This window comes from Laetiporus sulphureus, assembly GCF_001632365.1.
Source record: "Laetiporus sulphureus 93-53 unplaced genomic scaffold LAESUscaffold_10, whole genome shotgun sequence".
Taxonomy (NCBI): Eukaryota; Fungi; Basidiomycota; class Agaricomycetes; order Polyporales; family Laetiporaceae; genus Laetiporus; species Laetiporus sulphureus.
In genome coordinates this window covers 501,428-519,987 of record NW_024468519.1, presented here as the reverse complement: position 1 = coordinate 519,987, position 18,560 = coordinate 501,428, and the positions used below count along the sequence as shown (strand labels likewise).

Here is an 18,560-nt window from a genome sequence, read left to right as displayed (position 1 = left end):
CTGTCATGCGAGACGCCGTTGGTTTACAGAAGCACGGTTTGAACGTGATGCGAAATAACAGGTTGAGTGCACCTAGTCCAGCTACGCTCAGCAGGTGTAAAGCTGCTCGACTTCGAGTCTAAGCGTGCGCGCGGACGTGCGCGCGGACGGCGGACGGACGCAGTATATTAGTCTATAACTAAGAGGAGTACATAGGCGCCCATCCCGACGCAGGACGCGTCCGTACACGTGATGAACATCCCATAACAGGGTAGCCGTGCCGCCCACACCAACGAACTCTGAAGAGCAGTCAGATATCCAGGCCTGCTGCCGCTGTACCCTACGCTGAGCTTGCTAGATAGTGCTCCCCGGCCCCTACGCATCGATATATCATCAGACGATGTCGAAGAGAGAAGCAAGCCAGATTGCAGCCGCAGGCGTTGACATCGACGCACCGCGCGCCAAGCGGCGCAAGGAAGCCACCGCAACTGCAAACAGTTCAGCGTCGAAAGAGCAAACTGCTGCCACAGATTCCGCTGAGACTGTCAAGAAGGAGACAGGGGGGCCGGCGCCTGCTAGAGAGGATCGCGGGACCATCAAGGAGAAAGGACTGCAGTTGTGGCAGACAGTGAAGGACGCGGTGAACAAAGAGTGCGTGACAATCTCTTGCAGCCTCAGCCCATTTTGACTCCGCGCGTTTGCATCTCACGAACGTACTTTCACCATCCGTATGATTGCTACTCACCATGACTGCTACGACCTGTCATCTTCCTTCGTAAATTCGATATGGATCGTGCAGAGGCAGGGCGCTCTCGCACGACTTCATGCGCTTGCCTTCGAAAAGACAGTATCCAGACTATTATCAACAGATCAAGCGTCCAATAGCTCTCGACGAGATCAAAGCGCAGCTCGACGCAGGAGCATATGCCTCATTTGAAGATGTCAAGCAGGATTTTGATACATGTTTCCGCAACGCAAAGAGGTATAACATGAGGGAGAGTCAGATCTGGAAAGATGCCAAGCATCTTCATGTGAGTTCTTGTCTCATCTGCGTCTTTTTTGGGCGTTTCCACCGGCTTTTGTACTCACAACGGGTTCCGTAACAGAAACTCGTCTCAAGAGAGTACGTCAAGATGACTGGCATCAGCGACGATGCCGCCGCCGATGGCGCAGACGAAGGCGACGAGCATGTTGGTGGGCATGCGCAAGCTGGGGTATCAGACGATGAAGGAGGAGGCAAGAAGAAGAAAGCTCCGAACATGACTCGTCTACTCAAGTCGCGGTTACAGAAATTGGTCGAGAAAACAGATGATTCGTGAGTTGTTACTTCAGTGTCTGTTGTGCCATTAGCTGACACTATCTCGTCAGTGAACGTCTTCTGTCGACAGAGTTCATGGAGCTTCCGAACAAAAAGCAGTGGCCTATATATTACAAAACTATCAAGCGTCCTCAGTGCCTGGAGAATATCTTCGTGCGTCGTCGATCGTTCGTTTATATAACTCATCTATAACATCTTCGCCACTCAGAAACGTCTGAAGCGGAAAGAGTATCATTCGTCACAAGATTTTGCGAATGACGTGGAGCTCGTCTTCTCGAATGCTTTGGAATTCAACCAGGACAACACTCCTATCTCAAATGATGCCGTTATGTTACGGGTATGCAACAGATACTAACACAACCGTGACAGCTCACTCAGTGTCTCTCAGGAGTACTTCCGACAATTGATGTCCGACCTACCAGCTCCATATTCCATCCCTATATACTCATCAGAGCATCACACCAAGATCAAATTGAAAGTACCTGTCCCTTCAGGCCACCAATCTGCTCAATCCACAGCAGCTACGGTTTCCTTTCATCCACTCAACCCATCGCCTTCCCTCGGTACTCTTCGAATACCTCCGCAACATAGCCAACCTACGAACGGCTCAGCGACTCAGTCCTCACCAGATAATATCAAGTCTGCTGCCACGTTTCAAACTCCTACAGCAACGCCTATACCGGTCACAACTTACCATACACAAACGTCAGCGCCAGCGCCGTTGCTCAAGATAGCTCCTGCTCCCGTCCCCATACAACCGAAGCCGGTTGCACCAACGTTAACGCCAGTCACAGGGACTCTGCAACCTGCCACTTTCCCCCAGCAGCCCTATCAGAGTAAATACTACCCGAATGCTGTCTATCAAACGCCGATCGTTCCTCCAACCGTGGCCCCAGCTCCACTCACATCGACATCGACGGTTGTTGCAGGCAGTAATGCTGCTGCCACTGCCGCTGTTATGCCAGTGCCAATTCCGTCTACATCGCAGCTGCCTGCCACTACCGACACGACAAGACATCGACAGCTGCAGTCCGTCATGCTAACTACCAAACCGCTTGGCCGCAGGTTGGAGCTCGATCACACAGACGGCGTGAAAGTGTATGCAATCCGCCTTATGGGAGAGACAGGTGTGCGCGTGTCAAACGTGAAGTTCCTGCCGGCTTTGGAGGAAGACGAGGAGAGCAGCGAGGACGAGAAGCGTGCAGAGGAAGAGGAGGAAGAGGAGGAAGAGGAACAGCCGAAGAAGCGGTCGCGAGGGCGGCCGCGGAAGAAGCCCAAGCCAGAACCTGTCAAGCTGCCAGAGCCTGCGAAGATGAAGAGCAAGGGCAAAGCGCCTATGAAGGCGCCGCGTCCCCACGGGGAAGTACAGCTCAGGCTGAATGGCGCTGTCGTCAAGGGCCTTAACGATGCTAATGATGAGTGGGAAGTCGAGCTGCCCATCGGGCCCAGTGTACTCGAACTGGGGGAAAAAGGTGGCGTGCCGTGGAGAGTATATTTGGACAGGATACTTCCTCTGTGACCTCAGTTGTGTTACGATTTGGTGCTTTGTTTGTTTTTTCTTTGTTGGATGCCTTATGCGGTGGTAGATAGATAGTGATGCGAATAAGATTAATGCGAATCCGGCGAGTCCCATTAAGTACACTATCTGTAAGTCCTGTGTGAATAGTCATGGTAAATGCGAGAGTGTCCCAATGTGTATCACGTTCTAACCCCTTCGGTACGTCCCGTCTTCGCCAGAGGTACAAAGTCCTCCAAATTCTCCTTCCCTTCCTCGTCATCCCCATATTGCTCTGCAACGTACTGTTGATACCTTCCTGGCGCCTGAATCCGTTCATCCACCATCATCCGCAGCATCGCCTCTCTATCGATCGTTTTCACTTCGTACCCCTCTGAACCCCTGCGCACGCGTGCTGCTCCTCCCGCAAACTCTCTTCCAAACGGAGTATCATCAAGATCCTCCTCCTCGCTAGAGGGGTCGTATATATAGGACGGATCATCCTGTGACTCGTGGTAATCTGGATGGTATGGTGGCAGAGGCGAATGTGTTGCCACGCCACGCGATCGGCGACGAGAGGTAGACCGGTGATGCGCATTGGAGGGCTGTAAATTCGGGTTGAGAGACCCATTTGAATATGTCCAGGGGCTTGATGGGAGGTTGAATTGATAGTTGGGATCGGGTTCGGGTAGTTGGTTGACCTTGGTAGGATCCTCAGGAGGCCATGCCTCGGCGGTCGAGTCTATGAAAGCATTAGCGACAGATCTTCAACGTAGCAGTCAGTCACTGAAAAAGAGAGTAGAGGCGCATCTGACGCTGCTTGTAGAAAACGTGAAGCGCGTATAAGTTCTTACATGTCAACAATATCTTGATAGCAGCACACCTGAGGTGTAACCTCGTCCCTGATCTCCGCCCGGTCAAACCTCGAGCATGCCGTACTCATAGCCTGCCTCCCTGTAGCGCCTCGCGTTGAGCTCGATCCACTCACCATCTCCTTCGGCAAGCTGATACTTGAGCCCTGTGCCCGGAGGCACGGTCGGCCAGCACCACCATAGAGGGCTGTCTCCGAGCACGGAGCAAATGTTACGCTTGATGCCGAGGTTCTGCAATTATCGCAATTTCAGTCCTGTGAAAAACTGAAAGGTACCACGATATACATATGGGAACTTAATCTATCACGAGAAAAGGTAGTCAGCATGGTTGCGTTGAGAATGGACTTGGACATGAAAGTAACGAACCTCTTGAATTTTGCCATGGCGGACAAGTGTTGCAACTTTATCTTTCTCCCATCCTTCGATCGTCGTGGTATTGCATGACATGACGTAAAAGTGATAGAGGCTATGTGCGACAAGCATAATTGAAGCGTCAGTGATGTCACGATGAGATGCACTAGGGCGCTGACCTGAACGAGCCCACCGCTAGTAAAACAGGGATGCAAGTCGCGAAATTAAGAATGATGAAGATCATCTCCGTGCTAGGCAAGTAATCCTGAATTCAAGGCTCAATCGTCAGCCTTGCAGGCACTTCCTTGACACTGCCTCACGCACCCAAGTTTGAGTGGCAACGTATACCCGCCGAGTGACCATTGCGAAGTGATATGAGCATGCCAAGTCGACATAAAAGAGAAAGCGGATGAAGTAGCCATAGTTGAAGTGGCCGACGCAGTTGTTTACCCACGGACAATGGTGATCTACACATACGCCCAAACCATAAGAGGGATTGCCACCGGCCGATTGGCTTTTTTTTTGCTCACCCATGCGCAATATACACCTAGCACATCCATGATGTTTAAATTCATGAGCCCACATACGATAGAAGCGCTGCTCACCGCTTGCACTGCTTGCAGTGGTGAGCCCGTGGCGGCTTGTACGCTTCACATGTCCGACAATACCTCGGACGTCTTGTGAGCTTCTTCACCTCGTAGCCGTCACTATCCTGGACGTCTGGTTGCTGCATGAGCACAGTCAGATCGGAAGCGTTACCGTGCAGCAGATCCAGGACACACCCATCGCTCGGGCGCTGTACCTGGGTCTGTTACGACGCATAGGTAGTAATTCCATAGCAGCATTCCGACAAGTGTACTAGCAGCATTCAAACATCAGTCGCACACAAGCACTCTTCGGACAGATCTGACACACTTGAATGGAACCAATAGGCTGAGCAGCTCAACGGATAGCTCGCGGCCGTACCAAGGCCATATTATAAATATCTGCGACGAGTATGCGATGAAGCAGATGAGACATAAAACAAAGCCAACAAACAGTCGACCAGTCAAGCGACCCATGCAACGATAGAGACAGCAAATGAATTATCCAGCAAGATGAGAGTACAGCAGAGAGATGTTGAAGGTACGCTGTGCAGCCACCGCCGCAGCGAAATCAGTAGCCGCCCCACCAGTTCTCTCTCTTCGCGACCGTGGGCGAGTTTCCGCTGCAACTATCACCGTGCATACGGACTGCCTCTTTTCGACCCGCACTAGCTGCGATACGCTAGCGTAGAACAACCCGATGATGCTGACAAGGTCATCCCGCAGCTCTCTTGCACGGGTCTTCCTGTCTGCTCGATCAAATTCGTCCGTCTCCGCAGACTCCGCAGCTGCAGCTACTACTGCCTCGCCCGAGGCCACAGTGCCGAAGCCAAAGCGATCAATACCGTTGGCCAGTTTGTTTGGGGACATTGAGATTCGTGAGTATTCTTTCCTTGTTGAACTTTCTACATGCACTTGACAGAAGCAACTTTCTGTAGCGGCTAGCGCTGCAGCTCCTGCGGCGAAGGCCAATGCTCCACGAACGCCCCACGACTTCACCCCGGACTTGAGCTGGCTCGCGGACGATGAGTTTGACGGACGTGCTCCCTTATCCAGCAGACTGGCACGGTCGCGACCGAACAATCGCCCTGATGCACAGGCAACTGAGCCCAAATTTCAAGCTGGTCGTCTTCACGTTCCTCCCACTCTCCCCAAGGCACGATCCGATGCACCCAAGCAGCAAGGCAGGCCATGGCAAGGGCAAGCTCCTTTCACACGAGAGAAGCAAATGAGGAACGTTCGGTCCAGGCCAGCGGAAGGAACGGATGGTCAGAGAAGAGATGAACGGCGGGACAGAGGACAGCAGGTCGACAAGCGACAAGTTGGTCCACGGAAGCAACCCCGCGAGCGGCAGGAGGATACTCCACCCCAGCGGGCTCGCGTGCGAGACGTTGAAGCCAGAGCAGGAGAGAAAAGGAGGAGCCCACAGGTGGTGGACGTCCGTCGCGCAACAGAGCCTCTGCCTATGAAGATACAGACCACTGACTTGGAGAAGCTCTTCGGACCCGCCGAATCTGCACGGCCAGCGGTTCCCATGACCGCTAGTGATGCGTCTGCAGGAGCTACCAACGCTGTCGCCGGCCGCATCCAGGCCGGCTTGGAGAACGTTGGCGGGGACTACTCGCGCTACCTCCCCGCAGACCTTGCCGCTGCTATTAAACTGCCCGAGACCCTCGGACCCATCAGCACCGCGCGTTTGGGCATGGCCAGGAAGCGCGACGCTAGCCTGAATATGCGCAGCAATGCCTTAGGGATTATACAGAACCTGGTGGTGCAGAAGGTTGCGAGCACGCAGATTGAAGTACGGCCGTGAGGTCTGCGTGGGGTATCTGTAACATACATACTCAATACATATGGGTATGCATAGCGTACTACAGCCCACTGAAGGCATTCACTGATACAAAGACGGGAGACTCAGTGTAAAAGTACGCAGTAGTGACAGTTATCATAGGCCGCTTCACTACTCAAGAACCGCGATTTGTACGACATCGTCATCGGCAATGAAAGGCCCGCCATTTGAGGAGACCGTAGATTCCCGTTTCACATCCTCTTCACCTTCGGCGTGTGCACCGTTCTGATCCTGATAATCGCCAGGTTCTATGTCCCCACTTTCATTCTCGAGATGATGTGGGAACTCGTCGCTCACCACACTTCCGTGTCTTGACCATTCCGAGGCGTGCACCCACTCTGGGATCTCGAAGTCACGCACCTCCTCAATCTCCGGCGGGACCCGCGCTCCGAACGCTAGGACATGCCGCTGCGTCTTACGCACGTTCGGCGCTGCAGAATTGCGTATGGCCGAGATCATCAGTACACACGGCGACTGCTCCCGCTTGTGAGATGCGTGAGCATGCGACACGTGAAACCTTCCAGCGGGCGCGGAAATAGACGCATGGCTCGGTGCTCGTGCGGCAGTGGCAGAGGCGGAGCTGTTGGTCCGCTGACGCTTTCGCGGCGGAATCTTAACAGATGCGGATGCTGAAGCACCGTTTGCTAGGAACCGTCCGTCAGATGCGCGAATGCGTGAGGGGGTGGGGGATGCGGGGACAATTGATGATGTAGCGGAGGTTCTGCTCGGAGGAGGATGAAGAATGATATTCTTGCCTCCTCCTATTCCGTTCTTGGCCATGAACGAGGAAAGGGTCATTTGTTTCTTTTTCTTGGTAGTCTGCTTGGCCAGCGCATCCTTAAGTTGGGATGCTGTCCTGGGAGGGAATTTAATTCGGAGTTTGAGCCCTTTAGAGCGTTGGCGATCTCTCTCCTCGAGGTCAACCTCCGATTCGCCGTCAGAGTCGTGGTAGGGCGCGGGTGGTGGCTTCACTTGCTCTTCCTCGGATTCTATGAGTTCATCCACCTCTTCCTCCTCTTCCTCAGATTCCTCTTCAGAAGGCTCCTCGGAAATGTGCTCAGGCTCAGCTGACGCAGCTGCATTATCGCGGTTATTCATCTTCTTTTCCAGCCATTTCCTGTCTGGTGGCAATAGCGTGCGGTACCGCTCCTCCAGGCTCAAAGCGACATCAAGCATAGCTTTTCGCCGCCTCTCACCCTCTAGATATGCCGCTGTGCCATGAATTTGAACGCCTGCCATCTCCGCGAATCCTGGAGCATCTTCAGGGTCAAAATGCACGTCTGAATCTGAAGGTGGGGGGAAGTCGAAGGCGGGCAGCGAGAGGAAGGCAGTTGTGTCCATGGCCCGCAACTGCTCTATGCGCTCCTTGAGTTTGTACTGCTCATGCTTGAGCTTCTCCTTCTCGCGCAGTCGCTGTCGCTTCTCGAATGTCTCATATTTCCTGTGTCGCTTCTCGTAGGCAGCGTCAGATGTGTCAGCCGAGTCCTATGGAGTGCGACATGTAATATAAGGTAACAAGTAAGTACATGATGGCGCATAGAGGAAATACGCAGACGAACGTCTTCTATACCTCTTGGTCTGAATCGACCTCCCACATGAGCATCCTCGTCAAGTTGCTTAAACTCGGGCGTTTGAATGACTTGCTGTTGCCTGTAAGCTTTTTGGACCTCTGGGCGGTCAAAATATCGCCCATAGGCCTGAGTATTGATCTCGACCTCGGAAGGAATGGTGACAGCAGTCGAAGGAACCAAGGCCGAGTTTGTGGTAAGTAGGAAGTTCGTTTCAGCTGGAATTAGGGGCTCGCTCTCCACTACGCGCGGTCAGTAGGAAAGTAAGTAATATGAAGGAACCGCGTACATCTTCTCTTCATCGTCTCTATAATCATGACATCCGTGTCACAATTTCCGACACCTGGTCCACCCCTACGAGAGCGAGAGGGCAACACACGCTTTGAACGCGTCAGGACACTGGCTTTCGTCAGCTCCCCATTTGAAGGGCCTGGCGACCGCACCACGTCCTCTGCGACTTCTGACGATCGGAGAGTAGATATGAAGGCCAGTGAATTGTCGCGGATATCGCGCTCTCCCGCAGTGGATAAACCTGGTGCACCGGCGGATATGGGCATGTCTGAGAGTGCATTCAACTAGAAATGAGCCACGTCATTTACTTGAAAAGCAACTAGCAACTAGAAAGTACCAAGTGAATAAGACTTGGTTGGATAATCCGTGTTTAAGCAAAATATAAATGTCCATCAATGATGAGCGTTTCATTGGGCGTTCCATTCCGTTTTTGGACATCTCGGAGTCCATCGCCTTCAACGACTCAACGCTTTGTGGCGCAGAACTTGGCGGTCTCTACGTCCGGCCCGTGATGGAACATGGCAACCACAGCCTACAACTGCTTTTATGTTATGGTTGTAGACAAAGCGTATGTAAGTGTGATGCTTGACGAGATTTTGATGCCAACGAGGAATTGTTGTATAACAGATAATGCGAAGGCATGAGGGAACATGAATTCCGTACACACACTATGATCCTCCCTCCCCTGTAGCAGGAGACCCTTCTGAACCCGCGAACCACTGCTGCGCCCAGCCATCGCCACTACTACTATCAGTAGCACTGCTGTAGCCCATGCCGCGATAATCATACGGGGAGAAATGACTTTGTGTCGGCGAGTAGGCAAAGTTCATCGCAAAGGATGAAGCAAAGCGTGGGTTGATATGAGGCTGCACGAACTGATTCTGATAGCTATATGAGACATCATACTGCTGCTGGTCCGAGTACTGCGAGTCGTTCCACCCCGTCCCGTTCATGGAAGACGCGCCGCCCGAGGGACTCGGTAAGTTAGAGCCCATGACCGTTCCGTCAGCGAACTGACCAGTCGCCCGAGCAATGGCAAGAGATGTCGGCGATAAGGACCGCTGTTGACGAGGATCATACTCATCGGGTTGCAATGACTGTTGTCGACTCCAGTCATCCGCTCCCCAGGCGCTTCCGCGATCGTCGCGGGCACGACCCCACCCTCGACCACGGTCGCCTCGTCTGCGATCACGGTCACGACCTCGACCACGGCCACGATCGTCTCGCCTCCCAAACCCATGGCTGCTTCCGTTCCTATGTTCTCGCCCGCGTCCACGGTCGATACAAGCCCTGCCGCCATTGGGATTGCGGTCTTGAGCATGACGTCCATCTGTGTAGCCACGGCTTGTGTGCGCATGCGGGGCATTTGAGGACAATGGCACTGGTGGTTTGTGGGAATCCACTACGCCGTAATGATCAGAATATGGATCATCATAAGGCATAGGGACTGGACGTGAAGGTCCTGCGCCGATATCCATGTCATTGACAGGCCCTGAGTTATCATATAAATTTGTCCCGTAGAGCTCGTCGGCCATGTCTTGATCACGCATCTGGGAAGGGATTGGCGTGGCATGCCGCGAGGAAGCAATAGATCGTGTCCGCGATTGCTCGCGCCTGCCAGAAATGTATGGAGTCAGACATCGCACTGATGTGCCAACAGCCACAAACCTCTGAGCGAGAGCTCGCTTATGGGCCAGCTCTGCTTCGTCGTCAGAGAACTCAATTTCATCGTCGGCAGGCTCTTCGTCATGGACGTTACTTGCATCACTTCCTTTCATGCGCTGTAATGCCCTAACGAACACGAAATTGCTGCGCGCCGGGACGTGGAAAACCGGTTTTGAGATTTGCACCTTGTCTGAGTCCAAGGGATATTGATCACTGAACTTCACTTGATAAAGTGGTTGGTAGGTGGGTCCAAAGGTTTCACAGATCTTAGGTCATGTATTCTAAATTCAGGCCGAGATGTTTCCAACTGACGAATGGTCGGGTACTCACATATCCCAGTACTTTTCTATCCTCGAAGACAAGAAGAGTGTCAGAATCAAGCGCTCTCTCAGATGCCCTGTTGGCAATCTGCGAAGCATCGCCTTTGACAATAACGACCTTGCCGACAATGTTCATCACTTCTCCCACCTTTTCGAGGACCTCATCCGGGCCGACTTCGTTTATGTCTGGAATGACGATGGAAGCTTCGGTGACCTCGCTCTTGGTCATGACCTGGGACTCAGATGAGATGGCAGGACCGCTGTCCTCATCTTCACCCATTTCCGCATCATCTAGCTTGGCTGTCTTGCCGGATGTCTCCTGGGTTTCCTCGTCAGAGTCAGAGTCAGAATCGGCTTCCGAGGATGATGATGATGATAACCCCATTGTCGACTCAGATGGTAAGGAACTGAGCGTGAAAAGAATTCCAATCAGTTCAAGGTACGGTGACAAAGACTAAGAGCGCACGCATCAGGATCTTCGTCGTCCTCAACTCCTCTGAGAATAATCTCCTCTACTTCTCGCTCGCTATCCGTGTCAATATCCGCGACGCTATCTGTGTCATCGTCGCGAGATACCTGCCTAGATATGGCGAGTGGTTTGGGCAGAGATGGCTCGATGATGTCTCCTATGATGTTGTGAATGAACTGCAGATCTTGAGGGACCGCAGAGGGCACTTTGAAGGTTGGTGAGGATGCCATGCTGGTCATTGATGGGTTCAGAGACAGCATCGATGACAGACTAAAGGCAGCTAAGGTTTTTGTGGTGAGGAAGGGGGTTTGGATTTTGAGACATCTGTTTACGCGCTCGTCGACGCGTCTGAAGTTTTTTTGCGCAATGACCGCGACGCGTAAGGCGCGCAGTCCTTGTCAGGCTTTTACTACCTCCACCAACAAAATCGGTAGACATGTTTGCTGGTACGAGAGGCTTGCGACTCTGCTCGTTCTCCCGCATGTACTCTTCTGTGCCTCCCAAGAAGAGCCTGAAGGAGCTTGTGGTGAAACTCCGAAGCCATGTGGATGTATCGCCCATCCAAGCTGGGCAGGCTCTCAAAGCCTCTGACATGGACATTTCAAAGGCTGTCGCATGGCTGGAGAAGCACCTCGCGGAGTCTGCTGCTAAAAAAGCCGCGAAAGTGGAGGGGAGAAGCACGAACGAGGGGATGATCGGCACGGTGGTGCTGTCCGGCGGCGCCGCCAGCGGAGGACAGGGAGGGGTGCGAGCAGCTATGGTCGAGCTCAACTGCGAGACTGACTTCGTTGCGCGTAATGATCTCTTCGCCAACTTGCTCGACGACATCGCTCACACTGCCGCGTTCATCTCGGAGCCTGTCAATTCGGACAAGTTCATGCAACCTTTCTCTCTAGGCATCTTACAGAACTCCCCGCTCCTCTCTCGGTCCGATCCACAACAGAACAGTGACGCCACCGTGTCAGATGCAATGCGCGACCTGACCGGCCGAGTTGGCGAGAAGATCTCCCTCCGACGAGCGCTCACGGTTGTCCGAGATCCCTTCCCTCCTACGCAACATGACATTGCTGTAAAAGTCGCGTCGCGTGTTCATCAATCTGTCCGAAACCCGAAACAAGGCCGCATAGGTGCCTTGGCTCTCCTTGCTTTGAAGTCTCCTAGACTGTCAGAGATTATTGCCTTGCAGTCCTTCCAAGACGAGCTGGAAAAGCTATGTGGGGCGCTGGGGCGACAGATTATTGGTTTTCCGACGACCTCTGTCCGATTATCGCCGGGTAGCCAGGATGATGGTGCCTTATATGAGCAGCCATTCAACATGTATAATGGTCCCGGCAACGACCAACCTGTACAAGTCTTCCTTCGCAATTGGTCGCGAGAACAAGGGTTACTTGAAGGAGCCGAGGAGGATACCGCGGGTTTAGAAGTGCTTGAATTTGCCAAGTGGACCGTTGGAGAAGCGCTTTCACATTAATTGGACATCAAGTCTCACTACCACCGCTCCGTACATACATGTAGTAAGTGCACTATTTTGGGGCTGTTGTTACCCGGTTTGATTCCTCATTCCTGTCAGTCAATAGAGTTGCGACTATACATTACCCTCGTGTCGTGCAATGATAACGAGATAGGCAATAGCATCAGCTTCAGCTCTGACTCGGGAGCGTTAATACAGACTCATGCAACACGCGTAAGCTTATCCACAGGTGGATCAAGCGCACGAGGTATGGGCACAAAGCAATAAATCAGTGCCTTATCCACTAATGAGGTAGATCAGAAGCTCAAATTCCCTGAGCTTGATCATGTCGAGGTCATTTGATATGAGTCTGAGGATCCAATAGGTAGGTCCGTCAAATTGGCTATAGTTACGAATGTACGTTTGCTCCCCCGAAGTATCTGCCGACTGACAACACCAGTCGCTCGGGGCAATGCGCTTGCTCACATGTAACGACCACGGTGTGAGATTGAAATTAAGCTTACGGGTTCTCGTTGCGACCAGAAGTAGGCATCTCCAATTCATCGCGCATAGCAATTTCATAATACTTCGTGCTGGACCGTTCCGAAAGCTTGCCTGTCAGGACCTGAAACAAATGTGGACTTGAAGGTTCGTGCCTCTCTTCCCCACTGCGAATTGTATCACTTATGCGGAGGATCAGCACTAATTCAAATGCGTAGGCTCCGCTGACATATCTGAAGGGAACCCTTTGGAGCATGGGTATCTGTAAACCCCATAACGTATGCATGAAGCCTGTATCACCGATTATTCAAGTGTAGTTTGTCATGTCGCCTGTCGGCAAGCGTGGACAGTGCGGATAGCATTCATGAGTGTCAAGAACACGATCGTCCTTCCGGAAGGCTCTCGTTGCAGTTGAATTACCAGAGTAGAGGTTCTTTCTGCGGGATCGCGGCCGTGCTCCTTCCTCCATCACATATGGTAATCTTCAGTGTCACCGACTTCGTGCTAGGATGCTTCGAAAGTACATCGGCCAGATTTTGACCCGAGCCCAAACGTAGAGCTTTATTCCTTTCCGCCCCTAGTATATGTACTGATTGGACCGCTCATCGGAAGGTCAGCACTAGATATTCAATTGCAATGGATCAGGCGAGTGGCGTGAGGCGTGCCGAACGCGGTCATGTGACCGCGACAGAGCTGACTCCCTTCACCGCGTCGTCGCATCGCCTAACTTTCTCGCCAATCTGTTGAGACTCAGTATCATCATCTGTAAATAACAACAGGAACATGTATCAATGACGGTTAAACAAGTCTGTTACGAGCAGTATGAGGTGGGATTAACAGCAACATGCAGGCATGCTGATACTAGTATTATACGTCATTCAGGCGTTCACGTACTAATGCGAGGTGACGAGACAGAAATATGCGTGGGTATAAATCCAGAAGGTGTATACAGTGCAGTGACAGCATAGAGCCGGATTATAGTCAGCAGGACCACTTGACCTATAATGAGGGCGTAACCGTGATTGGAGGTAACGATACAGAGGAGCCAGCTGCCTCTGCTTCGAACGACGACGCTCCAACTTCACCATTACTATGCAGATCAGCGCCATCTAACGTCCGCGGCTGATCATCTATGCTCTCCTCTGCTCCCCGTAGGGACGAATCGTCATCCAAATCAGCGTCTAGTGTCGAACGCACCTCTACGTCTGGCTCATCGACGCTCATGTCACCTCGCCACGATCGCACTTCCTCAGCAGTGAGCACCTTCGTTCCACTCTTACCGCTCTCAACAAAGTCGCTGGGCTTAGAAGATAGCGCTCGCTGGCAAGACTCGACGAGACTCTCAACCATCAACTTCACACGCCGATATGGCTCATCGTCCTTTCCATCGATGATCGCTTGATCTTCCTCATCATCCTCGCCATCCTCCTCCTCCTCCGCTGTGATATGTTGCGGCAAGGTCGACTTCGCCGCCTGATATACGGGAGGCGGGAGTATGAGCAGCGATTCGCGCAGCTTCCGCTTAAGATCGCGGATCTCCTTGGCCTGTCGATGTTTCGCAGCTTCAAGGGAGGAGTTGATGGCAAGCAAGGAATGATTAGAAATCTCCAGGTCCGCAATCTGTAGGAAGTAATGAGGAGGATGTGCGAGCCAAGAGGGAGCCTACAGTGCATAAGCATACCTTGCGATTAGACTTCGCTTCGTCTTTCCTCTTGCGGTCTGGATCGTCTAGATCGTCCTCGAGATCATGGGGTCCAGAGCTATTACTGCCATCGGAACAAGTGTCACTGGGAAGATTCGGAGAACCCGGGTTCCTCGCCGTTATGTCTGCCAAATTGTCCATACTTGCTCTCGGCATCGGTGCATATTCTGCAGTCTTGACTTGTGCATCCCCGTTTACGTGTGAATGCGGTCTTGGGGCAGTGTTATTACTGCCATCCGAGCTGCGAGAGTCGTAGGATGCGGACGAACGAGATGCAGAGGATCGTGAGGAGTACGATACAGCGGACATTGGTGGTGATTGGGGAGGGAGGGGTATAGTCGCCGGATCGATCTTGGTTGCAGCGGCGAGACCGTCAAAATGAATAGAGTGTCGCGCTGGTATGAAAGTCGGAGAGGCAGCACCACTCGCTGGCAACGATCCCGTTAGCGAGATGTATGGTATGGAGGGTGTCCGTCCATGATGATTCCGGCTAGCAAATGACGGCGGCGAAGAGGTGATGGACGAAGGTGAAGGAGGATTGGATATCTTAGACTTGACGCGCACGACTCCCTTCCCTGAGCCTGGTACAAGAGACCCGTTCTCCTCATGAGAGACCGTCCCTCCTCTTGATTGCGTGCGGCCAAGCGCCTCAAATTGTGCTGAAGAGGCTGCATGCGAGACGGCGGAGGAATGAGAAGCGTAGGAGACATGGGACGATATGCTTCCTCGGCGCTGTCGGGTCCGTGAGGAGAGAGTAGAGTCCGAAGGTATCGTGGTCAAGGAACGCTGATGAGCGTCGGCGGAGAACGTCGAGGGGCGCTGCGCTCCCGCACGATGGGTCAGACGTGCCTTCACGACAACACTGGTCGACGAAGGTGCACGCGTAAAGGCAGGATGGGACGCTTTGTTGGGAAACGGGGGGAGTGGTGGAGGTGCGAAGCTACTCCGAGTCGCGGATGAAGGGGACGGACCCCTTGGTGCCTTGCGAGCAACTATATGCGCGCTGCTGTTCACCTTCGCCTTTGGTCTCATCATGTTGGGCGGCGACAGAGTCCCCGCTTGCATGTCAAGGGGGGAGGGAGGTTCTGTTCTGTCATAGTCGACCCTAGCAGTGACCTGCAATACCATCTCAGTGCGCACTTGGACTGCTCTATCGCTCCCGTGCGAACCTTGGCCTTGAGCTGGCTTTCCATAGGACCCTGAGGTCGAGCTAGGATAAATACGCGTGCGTCCGTGGCCGCAGGAGAGGACAGTGAGGGACAAGAACGTAATAGGTCCTGTAAAGAGCGGCTGTGGCGGCATGCTCCGACGTAGTAACCGAGGCACAAATATGGCAGGTATCCTGGATTCCAGGCGGTGTTATACAGTCTCGCTTAAGACATCAATTGCTGGCGTAAGTACATTGGCAGACTGATTATATGAGCTTCTTCTTTGCCAAAACGTCCTCTACAATTCTCTCAATCATCGGACGCATGAGCTCTGCCCCTCCACCGGAAAGCGCGGCATGGACGCTCTTTTCGACTAATTTACCGATCATATCGACCTCAATGTTTACTCTTGATCCAACAGGCTTCTTGCTGAGCGTGATCTTCTCTTGCGTATGTTTGATTAGCATTATTCCAAATGTGCGCTTCGCGTCGTCGACCGAAGTAATCGTCAACGAGGTCCCGTCGATCGCGACATAGCCCTTAGGGATGAGATATGGCAGAAGAGATGGACGTTCCGTCGTGGGTTCGGGAAGCTGGAAAAGCAGACGCAAGGAATCTCCGTCCGGGGTTCGCGAGATCAATGTAGCGGTCGTATCAACATGAGCCTGTTCAGCATATGGAAACGTCAGTACAGGATTCTCGCCCTTAGCAACGTTACGCGGAGGCCACATGCCGACTATTACGGAATAGCAACAGTGCGCAGCATTGGGAAGTTGAAGCTCGTCAACCACAGACAACATTCACGCACCTGGACGAAATGACCTCCGAAGCGAACATGTGCGCCCATCGCACGTTCCACGTTTACCTGCTCCCCGACCTTCCGTTCTCCTGAACACACATTGCTATCATGAGTAATCCGGAAACCACCAGCAATTCCATAGGCGTACCGAGATCGGTCCTATCCAACGTCTCGTTTGCAAGCCACACTTTGAACCATCCACCATTCTGCTCCTTGTCAAACTCCGTTACAGTAAGGCATGCGCCGTTGATCGCTATGGAATCCCCAACGTGACAATCGGAGAGGATGGGCGCGGAGTCAGCGATTGTGAGTGTGCATCCTCCGCTGTCGTGTTCGATGGCAGACACCGTTCCAACGTGTTCAATCTTAGAGAGACTTTATCAGCACCGAGTCGACTGCTGTACCTGAAAGCATACCAGACCTGTGAACATGTCTCGCAAGTGCAGGTACAAACGTCTGATCAAGAGTAGGGAGACGCCGAGCCACGATCGGCATGGTGAGCCGCGAGCGCTTCCTATGTATTAGATGACCTTGCACAACCACTAGACCTGTATAACGCTGCCTTTCGCGATTTGAACTGGGTCCACTTTTCTATCCAATAATTGCGGAGCCGCGCGCATGGAGAAGAGAGGCGAACCTTCAGCGAGCGGTAAATCTACACCCCCTCGCCACAAGACAGCGCAGGAGCGATCGGTGCTAGAGTCGTGGTTCGGTCAGACTTTCAACACATCTATCGTGTACTACAATTTCCTCATTTCTGGAACATTGCAGTGCTTCCGGCCCGAACGAGGCTGTACCTTTCCGTGGGCTTCGCCGTGTTCGCAGCAGCTGGGCTCTATGCCTCTGACCAGCTGGAGAAGTGGTATCCGCCTGTAGACAAGGACACCATCGCGCAGGGAGCCACAAAGGATGCGCCGCCATAACGTTGTCGTCTGATTGGATAACAAAAGCGAGACGTGATACAGAGGGACATAGTATGGGCTACGGATACAGTGGATTGTAAGAAAATATCTCGAGACTGTCCATATATCACTTCTCTTCGATCCCACCGTACGCGTCGACCATGGAGGGCGACTTGGAAGTGTCTGCGAATGGGTTCGTGTTGTCCGGATAGGCCCTTGGAGGAGGTGCAGGATGGGCTAACGCTTGCGAGTTCGTCATCGTTGTGCCGGACTTGGTGGAATTTACGGATCCGTTCCTTGCCAGAGAATCCGAATTGCCATCGCCAGCGTGTGGCCTCGGATTGACACTGAGATACGCATTGTCGGGAGGTGGAAGATATCCAGGCGAAAGAACCACCCTCTCTGCAGGTGTCAACACAGTACTGTAAGCGTGACTGCCTCCAGATAGCCGCCTGCTCTGAGTCCAGTCGTTGGTCTCGGTGGATGTCTGTCTCTGCAATGGCCCCGCCGCCCGTGAAGTAGTTGAGGGTATGGATGCGAACGATGGATAGCGATGCCGATCATCTCCGAAGCGCACCTCCCAGCTGGCCTTCTCCCAGTCCGGGACCATCTCCTCCAGTTCGTCATTTTTGCGTTTCTTCAGGCAAGAATCGCGAATGAACTTCCACCAGTGATCGAAGAACACGGCGCCGATAAGTATCCCAGCGACGGCGGCAAAGGCGATTACGGCGACTCCGATGATCTTCCAGCTAGACGTGCCGCCTTGTGGTGTGGAAGGCTCGCTTGTAATGTGTGCTTGGCTGTCGACAGTAGACGAGGGTGGTGGAGAGGTGATCGCGCTTGGCTGCGATGACGCTTCGCTTGATGTCAAGTGGGATGTGAGAGAGCTGGCAGTAGTGGAGGCCGCACTGGTTGGGGAGGTTGTCGTCTTTGTCTTTGAAGTCTCTTCAACAGTTGAAAGCGGCAGAAGGAATCCAAGTCCAGCGCCATCCGTCCGAGAAGCCGTACTGGCAGACCGTTCATCTGTCAATGTATGGTCGGGCGTGCCGTCTTGCTGTGATTGCGCTCCATCACCAGCAGGATCCCAGCCTCCCAAGATATTAGACAAGTCTCTCTTGTCCCCATGACCTTGAGCATGGGATATCTGATTATGTTTACGCAGAGAATCAGCCAAGACTCCGCGGAGTAAGCCAGTTACGAGTAGCACGACGGCGACTCTCATGTCAAGGGTAATAAGTAACGAGGCGTTGCGCCGGGAAGTCCAGGAACCACGAGTCAAAGGAGTGGGGTACAGTCC

At 53.0% G+C, this 18,560-nt stretch overlaps 10 protein-coding genes across 10 annotated transcripts; 4 read left to right on the top strand and 6 right to left on the bottom strand.

Annotated features, from left to right (window-relative positions):
- Positions 1-211: 211 nt before the first annotated feature.
- On the top strand, positions 212-2,994 carry LAESUDRAFT_51845 (Bromodomain-containing protein). Its single transcript, XM_040902777.1, has 6 exons — positions 212-630; positions 779-1,010; positions 1,086-1,294; positions 1,348-1,450; positions 1,506-1,634; positions 1,686-2,994. The coding sequence occupies exons 1-6, from the start codon at positions 380-382 to the stop codon at positions 2,814-2,816; spliced, it is 2,055 nt and encodes a 684-aa protein (XP_040766461.1). The 5' UTR covers positions 212-379; the 3' UTR covers positions 2,817-2,994.
- A 1-nt stretch (position 2,995) lies between these two features.
- LAESUDRAFT_735862 (zf-DHHC-domain-containing protein) lies at positions 2,996-5,076 on the bottom strand (the record flags this gene model as incomplete). Its single annotated transcript, XM_040910634.1, has 10 exons — positions 2,996-3,534; positions 3,781-3,895; positions 3,950-3,964; positions 4,031-4,130; positions 4,195-4,259; positions 4,340-4,482; positions 4,546-4,562; positions 4,621-4,742; positions 4,798-4,873; positions 4,931-5,076. The coding sequence occupies 10 exons, from the start codon at positions 5,074-5,076 to the stop codon at positions 2,996-2,998; spliced, it is 1,338 nt and encodes a 445-aa protein (XP_040766460.1).
- Positions 5,077-5,302: 226 nt separating this feature from the next.
- LAESUDRAFT_757434 (uncharacterized protein) lies at positions 5,303-6,412 on the top strand (the record flags this gene model as incomplete). The annotated part of the gene is made up of 2 exons (XM_040912297.1): positions 5,303-5,477; positions 5,538-6,412. The coding sequence occupies 2 exons, from the start codon at positions 5,303-5,305 to the stop codon at positions 6,410-6,412; spliced, it is 1,050 nt and encodes a 349-aa protein (XP_040766459.1).
- Positions 6,413-6,559: 147 nt separating this feature from the next.
- LAESUDRAFT_648565 (uncharacterized protein) lies at positions 6,560-8,573 on the bottom strand (the record flags this gene model as incomplete). The annotated part of the gene is made up of 3 exons (XM_040904116.1): positions 6,560-7,933; positions 8,008-8,258; positions 8,306-8,573. 3 exons carry the CDS (start codon positions 8,571-8,573, stop codon positions 6,560-6,562), a joined length of 1,893 nt encoding a protein of 630 aa, XP_040766458.1.
- A 402-nt stretch (positions 8,574-8,975) lies between these two features.
- LAESUDRAFT_712778 (NAF1-domain-containing protein) lies at positions 8,976-11,000 on the bottom strand (the record flags this gene model as incomplete). The annotated part of the gene is made up of 4 exons (XM_040906921.1): positions 8,976-9,921; positions 9,976-10,238; positions 10,303-10,699; positions 10,759-11,000. 4 exons carry the CDS (start codon positions 10,998-11,000, stop codon positions 8,976-8,978), a joined length of 1,848 nt encoding a protein of 615 aa, XP_040766457.1.
- A 144-nt stretch (positions 11,001-11,144) lies between these two features.
- On the top strand, positions 11,145-12,432 carry LAESUDRAFT_742395 (EF-TsMt 2). Its single transcript, XM_040911191.1, has 2 exons — positions 11,145-12,275; positions 12,332-12,432. Exon 1 carries the CDS (start codon positions 11,198-11,200, stop codon positions 12,230-12,232), a length of 1,035 nt encoding a protein of 344 aa, XP_040766456.1. The 5' UTR covers positions 11,145-11,197; the 3' UTR covers positions 12,233-12,275; positions 12,332-12,432.
- A 1,022-nt stretch (positions 12,433-13,454) lies between these two features.
- Positions 13,455-15,719, bottom strand: LAESUDRAFT_723625 (uncharacterized protein). Its single transcript, XM_040908452.1, has 3 exons — positions 15,584-15,719; positions 14,394-15,530; positions 13,455-14,332 (listed from the first exon to the last, which is right to left on the bottom strand). The coding sequence occupies exons 1-3, from the start codon at positions 15,605-15,607 to the stop codon at positions 13,712-13,714; spliced, it is 1,782 nt and encodes a 593-aa protein (XP_040766455.1). The 5' UTR covers positions 15,608-15,719; the 3' UTR covers positions 13,455-13,711.
- A 36-nt stretch (positions 15,720-15,755) lies between these two features.
- LAESUDRAFT_742393 (Lumazine-binding protein) lies at positions 15,756-16,792 on the bottom strand (the record flags this gene model as incomplete). Its single annotated transcript, XM_040911190.1, has 4 exons — positions 15,756-16,227; positions 16,371-16,450; positions 16,510-16,726; positions 16,778-16,792. 4 exons carry the CDS (start codon positions 16,790-16,792, stop codon positions 15,829-15,831), a joined length of 711 nt encoding a protein of 236 aa, XP_040766454.1. The 3' UTR covers positions 15,756-15,828.
- Positions 16,793-16,886: 94 nt separating this feature from the next.
- LAESUDRAFT_811317 (uncharacterized protein) lies at positions 16,887-17,641 on the top strand. The gene is made up of 2 exons (XM_040914304.1): positions 16,887-17,073; positions 17,133-17,641. Exons 1-2 carry the CDS (start codon positions 16,980-16,982, stop codon positions 17,282-17,284), a joined length of 246 nt encoding a protein of 81 aa, XP_040766453.1. The 5' UTR covers positions 16,887-16,979; the 3' UTR covers positions 17,285-17,641.
- Positions 17,391-18,485, bottom strand: LAESUDRAFT_757427 (uncharacterized protein; the record flags this gene model as incomplete). The annotated part of the gene is made up of 1 exon (XM_040912296.1): positions 17,391-18,485. One exon carries the CDS (start codon positions 18,483-18,485, stop codon positions 17,391-17,393), a length of 1,095 nt encoding a protein of 364 aa, XP_040766452.1.
- Between the last annotated feature and the right edge of the window lie 75 nt (positions 18,486-18,560).

Bases quoted from the DNA above. Each gene is read 5' to 3' on its own strand.
- LAESUDRAFT_51845 (XM_040902777.1), top strand. From the start codon at position 380: ATGTCGAAGAGAGAAGCAAGCCAGATTGCAGCCGCAGGCGTTGACATC. The intron at 1,011-1,085 runs GTGAGTTCTTGT...GTTCCGTAACAG, and splicing joins AAGATGCCAAGCATCTTCAT to AAACTCGTCTCAAGAGAGTA. The intron at 1,451-1,505 runs GTGCGTCGTCGA...TTCGCCACTCAG, and splicing joins AGTGCCTGGAGAATATCTTC to AAACGTCTGAAGCGGAAAGA.
- LAESUDRAFT_742395 (XM_040911191.1), top strand. From the start codon at position 11,198: ATGTTTGCTGGTACGAGAGGCTTGCGACTCTGCTCGTTCTCCCGCATG.
- LAESUDRAFT_723625 (XM_040908452.1), bottom strand. From the start codon at position 15,607: ATGGAAAGCCAGCTCAAGGCCAAG. The intron at 15,531-15,583 runs GTTCGCACGGGA...ATGGTATTGCAG, and splicing joins AAAGCCAGCTCAAGGCCAAG to GTCACTGCTAGGGTCGACTA. The intron at 14,333-14,393 runs GTATGCTTATGC...TACTTCCTACAG, and splicing joins AAGCGAAGTCTAATCGCAAG to ATTGCGGACCTGGAGATTTC.
- LAESUDRAFT_811317 (XM_040914304.1), top strand. From the start codon at position 16,980: ATGGAGAAGAGAGGCGAACCTTCAGCGAGCGGTAAATCTACACCCCCT. The intron at 17,074-17,132 runs GTCAGACTTTCA...GGAACATTGCAG, and splicing joins GGTGCTAGAGTCGTGGTTCG to TGCTTCCGGCCCGAACGAGG.